Source organism: Lontra canadensis, unplaced genomic scaffold (assembly GCF_010015895.1).
Source record: "Lontra canadensis isolate GAN:19392208 unplaced genomic scaffold, GSC_riverotter_1.0 scaffold167, whole genome shotgun sequence".
Classification (NCBI taxonomy): Eukaryota; Metazoa; Chordata; class Mammalia; order Carnivora; family Mustelidae; genus Lontra; species Lontra canadensis.
The window spans coordinates 1,124,876-1,130,875 of NW_022631161.1; the positions used below are offsets into that span (position 1 = coordinate 1,124,876).

General features: G+C 52.0%; 1 protein-coding gene across 1 annotated transcript; it reads left to right on the forward strand.

Annotated features, from left to right (window-relative positions):
- The first annotated feature begins 1,431 nt into the window (after positions 1-1,431).
- On the forward strand, positions 1,432-5,657 carry FAM170A (family with sequence similarity 170 member A). Its single transcript, XM_032845596.1, has 4 exons — positions 1,432-1,700; positions 3,692-3,832; positions 4,568-5,339; positions 5,621-5,657. Exons 1-4 carry the CDS (start codon positions 1,631-1,633, stop codon positions 5,634-5,636), a joined length of 999 nt encoding a protein of 332 aa, XP_032701487.1. The 5' UTR covers positions 1,432-1,630; the 3' UTR covers positions 5,637-5,657.
- Positions 5,658-6,000: the final 343 nt, after the last annotated feature.

Here is a 6,000-nt window from a genome sequence, read left to right on the forward strand (position 1 = left end):
AAAGGAAATTTCTACCTCAAGAAGTTTTGAAAAGCCCTCCTTGCCCCTTCTTACCTAGGGGTTCTCTAAGAAACAGGAAGGTTGAATCTCATCTGCAAATCCTCGCAAGGCTGCACTTGTCCTGTCTTCACTCTCTGCTGTTGGAGACCGTGATGGCAGTGCCCTTCAGATCTGGATTCACCTTGGTCCAGTCGGGCTTCTTGGTGCCAGGGACTTCGGGGAGGTCTGCCTCCTCCCTCTACACGCGTACTACCTTCAAAAGGAGGTGTCTCTCATTTTGGACTGGAATCAAGAGCATGCAGTTGGGTCGCCACTTATAACTGGTAGACGTTTCAGTCCACAAGCAAGGTGCACAAGAAAGAGGATGGAGGGGCGCCTGGGTGGCTCAGTGGGTTAATGCCTCTTCCTTTGGCTCAGGTCATGATCCCAGGGTCCTGGGATTGAGCCCCACATCTGGCTCTCTGCTCAGTGGGGAGCCTGCTTCCTCCTCTCTCTCTCTCTGCCTGCCTCTCTGCCTACTTGTGATCTCTGTCTGTCAAATAAATAAATAAAATCTTAAAAAAAAAAAGAAAGAGGATGGAATTGTTTTTGTAACTCCATTTGATTTTTATGTTAAGCCTTGATCCTGCTGGTGTCCCCTTTGGATTTCCACCATCCCTATTGGGAGGTCATACAGGGCCACCGTGAATGAAGGTTGAGGTGAGAGCATGGTTACGGTTTATTGGGAGGACACACTTACAGCTTCGATGTCCTGCAGCTTGGTTGCCGTGCCTCCTTTGGGTTTGGTGGTTCTTGGGTGACATGTGGGACAGGTTGCCATGATTCTGCCTGTATGCACAATGTAGCCTTCTCCTCGTGGAGTTTTCTCCACATCTTCCACTCTAACCACGCCTTGGAGACTCCTCCTTTGTGGTCCACAGACTTCTCTCTGACAGTCGGTACCTCTCAACAAGCTAGTAGAAAAAGAAGACAGTAAGTACTGAATTTCAAGAATCCTGCTTCTGTTAGGTTTCTGCTCAAGTGCCCTGTCTTATCTGTGGAGTTGGGGATTTTAGAAATAAAAGCCAAGGGGATGAGTATGATTTGCAGCTTTTAGCCCTGCCATGCCTTTCCTCTGGCCAGAGAACACAGAGTCTGCTACCTGCCTGAATGCAGAAGAGAAAGGGAAAAAAATAATAATGATAAAGGGAGAAAGGGGAAAATAAATGAAACACCAGCAGATGAGTATCTCAAAGTACCCTACCCCTCTTAAGAAGATGTGAGTTGAATTCATGGGAGAGGTTCCACCGGTGAAAAAGGAATTGTTCTTGAACATGGGGTCCGTGCATTTGCAAAGACTGCGTGGGATCCAGGTCCCCAGAATGCTCTGATGTCATCATTCAGGTCAGAGAACCCCCGCTGGGGGCCGGGTGACCTTTGAACCTTAACAGCCCTGTGCTGGAGCAGGCACTGGGCGGTGTTGCTGGTTCTCTGCGTGGTTTGAGTTCCTCAGCCGTTTAGGACACTCGACAATTCTTATTCCTTTCGGGTCACCTCAGCGAATTTCCTGAGAGTCAAAGAGGGCCAGCCAGTAGGGAGAAAGAGGAGCTGGGTGTTAGGCATCTTCTGAGCAGCTCCTGTCGCCGGTACCATGAAACAGCGACAGAAGAGGAAACATCTGGAAAGTGAAGAGTCCCCGGAAGGTGCCCAGCAGGGAGGAGGTATGCGCTGGGCACCTTATCTGGGGCACAAAGGCTGCTGCCAGCCTGGACCTTCTCTAGGAAGCTGGGGTGGAGGAGGACGTGTCCCTGGGGACGTAGCCAAGGACGCTGTCGTGTCCCTCCTGAGCATCCCTGTGGTGTGAGATGGCATGGGAGGGCCACGTGCCCCTGCCTGGAGGGGGTCAGCACTGCCCGTCTGAGGACTTCTCTCTTGAGGCGCTCGGGGCTGGAGCTCTGTTGGACTCATCGCAGGCCGGGGTCCTACTTGCCCAGACTTACAGTGGATGGCTTTTCTCAGTTCTGTATTCTCTCTCATTCTCTTTGTTCCACCTTCCTCTGGGGTCACTGGGTGGGGGCAGGGAGGTTGTGAAGGATGCCGATGAAGATCTATGGGTTCCGCTGTCCCTTTTACCAAAGAGCAAGGAGAAGCCTTGTTGAAAAAGATTTTGAGGAGCAAGAAAGGAGATTGTCTAGCGATGGCATCATACTGAAAGCATGGAGATGGTATTCCTTCAGCAGGAAAAATTTATCAACGGATCCGTAGGAGTCTGTGTGATCTACAGATGTGGGGTTCAGCAGTGGTGATTAGGGGAAGGGAGGTCCTTTCAGAGACTAGGTTCAGATGGATGGGGGTGAGAAATGGTGTCAGGGCGCTGCAGGGAGCTCTGAGAGCTGTGGATTTACTCCCCAGGGTCTCTGTAAACTAGTAGCTTGCCTTAAGAGAGGGTGTGGTCACACTGGGAGGCGGGCAGAATGGAGCCCACCCCAGGAAGCCTGCCGGAGCCTTCTGGCCCATATCGGAGGCCCGCAGTTTCCGCAAGGCACAGGGCTGGGCATATAGGATGAGCCCTGGGACTGGAGGCCTGGACAGGAGGCAGATTTTCAGGCAGCAGCTGTAGGACAGAAAAGGCAGTGATTGGTGAGGTATTTTTGCCTCTGTGTGTATGATGGGTGGGGGGAGCAGTGGGGAGAATGCGGATAGAGTATCCTCAGATGTGAAGTCGGCCTTGTAGAGTTTCTGTCACCATGCCTGGATCTGGGAGACATTCAAAACACGTAAGCGTGAATACAGAACTCATAATAAGGGAATTTCACGAGAGCATCACTTATACACCTATACACACTTTGTACAGAAAAAAAGTTGCACATCTCTGCACACCCGATTTTATCAAACCACACACAGATCATATAGGTAGATATGCACGTCACTGCTGCACTGTGTTCACAAACCATCCACGGGTGTCAAAGTCCTCTCCTCTTACTCTGAGCTCTGGAGTATGAGTATATCCCAAAATGCCATATGGGACATACTTACACTAAAAATAGGCATCACCCAAGTATTATATGGGGAAAGCTTGCACTAAAAAATTGTTTGTGGTTTAGCTGAAATGCAAATTTTGCTGGGTATCCTCTGTTTTTGTTTGCTAACTCTGGCAACCCTTGTATACTTAATACCAGCTAACATATCATACGTTTACTGTACTTATATCTAGTGTCTGTCTTCTACTAGAATGTTCAGCCTTACCAGAGCCCAGAATAGTAGCTGATACATATGCCCGATACATAGTAGCTACTCTCTATTTTTGAGTGAATGAATAAATGATTGACTACACACCATAAGTACATACCATATTCTATAAAATGGTTATGTGTCACCCCATTCTGGAGTTGTGAACACCAACTTTGCTCCAAACACCACACCGATGCGTGTGTACCCTCCTCATCACGCCACCCTCACATTTGTGAAAGGTTTGGCTGATACACACGATGTTCACATTTCAGACCTACTCAAGCCTTCAATCCTAAGCAGACACTAACAAAATAAGTGTTGATAGTAATTCAATACAGGAGTAGCCACCCGGGACCAGATTTTGAACCGTGTGTATTCACTGCACTTGACATACATCATTTGGTTGATATTTGTTGGACGGACAAATGATGCCCAGACATGGCCCACTCACCATATTTCTGAGGCTTTCCTATCTTTCCAGGGGTCTCAAAGTCACAGGAGGATGCTCCTCAGCTTGAATCAACTGGGGTGGCCAAAAGTTGGGACACGGCGGTGGGGGAGCTGTCCTCTGCCTCTGAATACTTCTCCTGTGTCTCTTCTCCACGCAAGCTCATCTGTGCTGGTAAGGGTTCAGGGTTCCTTGGGTGTGGGGCACATAGACCCAGGAGAGGCCAAGAAGAAACCCAAGACAATCAGAGGTGGTCAGGGCTCCTCGGAGGAGCCCGGGAAGCTGGCATCGCTGTTAGGAGAGCGTGGGTATGAGCTCAGTGTGTGTGTGTGGAGGGGATCCCTGCTGCAACCACAGTGGGGATGTTAAGAAGCATGAGCCAGAAAGATCTGGGCTGGAAATATGGTGCCCAGAGATGGGATGAGGAGCTATGTAGGTTGTGCCTTTGCCGTTGCCTCCAAAGAAGGACAGAGCTCCTCAGCCCAGGTCTCCAGCCCTGGAGCAGGACCGTCCAGCTCAGATCCCTGCACCCTGAGGCACACAGCTGTACTCCACACCATGTACATTCATTCTCAGCACACAACTCCTGCCCCCGACACATGGGATCCGCAGCACCATTTCCTACATGACTGTCCACATTCCACAAGCACACCGATGGTATCACAGATAACACACAACCCACCAACATCCCAGACATTCCACAACCCCTTGCCACACTGCTCCACAGCCCTGGATACTGATACCCTGCCAACATCCTTACACATGCATGAAAAGGGCCTAGATGACCCCACCCCGGGTATGAACACTGACCCCAGGCCCCCCACACCATGCATCTTCACATGTGAAGACCCCCTCAACTTCTGGCCCGCCCCCTACTCACATTCTTATGTCTCTCACTTCCTTTCTCAGGACTCCGGCGAGTACCTCAAGACGGTCCCCAGCCTAGATCACCCCTAACCCAGGTTCAAGAACAAGGGGAGACTGCTGCCCCCTCACACCAAGTCTCTTCATCCCCTTCGTCCTATAAAACCTGTGTGTCCTTTCTGCACACAAACAAAGAGGAAAAGGGCATGAAAATATACTACATGCAGGTACAAATGAAAAAGGGCGTGGCTGTCTCCTGGGAGACCGAGGAGACCTCGGAGTCACTAGAAAAGCAGCCAAGGATAGAAGAAGTGACCCTTCCTGAGGACGTGCAGGTAGGGACTCCCCCCTCTGACGTGTCCACCAGAAACCTGCTGTCTGACAGTGAGCCCAGCGGGGAGGAGAAGGAGCACGAGGAACGGGCAGAGTCCGACAGCCCACCAGGGTCGCCTGCGGTTGAGGAGAGACCCAGGGCCAAGACCCCCGACTGGCTGGTGACCATGGAGGCCGGTTACAGGTGCATGGCCTGCTGCCGGGTCTTCTCCACCCTGGAGCTCCTCCAGGAGCACGTGCAGCATGGCATCCAGGAAGGTTTCAGCTGCCACGTGTTTCACCTCACCATGGCCCAGCTGACAGGCACCGTAGAAGGAGAAGGCACCTGTGAGGAGGAGAAGTATGAGAAGGGGGAGGAAGAGCAGGAGAGGCGGGAGGAGGAAAAGGAGAAGGAGGACGAGCGGTCCCCGCAGGAAGACCTCAGCCCAAAGCGACCTTGGAGCCAGTGCCCAGGCTGTGTGTTCCATTCTCCAAAGGACAAGAAGTGAGCAGGGGCTGGTGCTGCTGTGGGAGCCATGCCTTCTCCGAGCTGCCCCTGTTTCTCCTGTCCAGGCTCACCCCTCCAGGGAGGGAGAGCTGGGGGCTTTCAGAGCTCAGAGGACACCTGAAGGTTGGGGGCGGGACAGGTAACTGCGGCCCCTGGCTTCTTGTCCAGGCCTCTAATAAAGATCTGACTGGAAGTGGGGATTTATCCTGAACTTTTCAGGCTAACAGAGCACTTTTCTTCTTGAATTACGGAGCATCTTTGTTCTGGTTTCCACACAGCCACCGAGATTCGTGAGCCAGAAGATCCCGGAAGATGGTGTTGCCTTCTCTTGGGAGAGGTAAGGCCTGAAGCTGGCATCATCTGAGCCAATGTCATGAGGTTGCGGAGGAATTTAGGGGTACTGAGAGAGCTCGGCACAACCTCAAGGGCCAGGGGTGGTGTGAAGCGGGGACAAGCGGCCTAGCGGGAGCAGAGGTCTGAGGCATGAGGGCCAGAGCCAGAGGTCCCAGAGTGAGAGAGGGGTGAGAAACTCGGAAGTGAGGCCCCAGGAGATCTGGAAACGCTCTAGCACCTTGACTGGGCTGTAGCTGTTCTGGAAAGAAACCCACTCTGGTGTGCATGGCTCTGAGCTTTAAGATGGAGGTGAAGGGTTACTCGG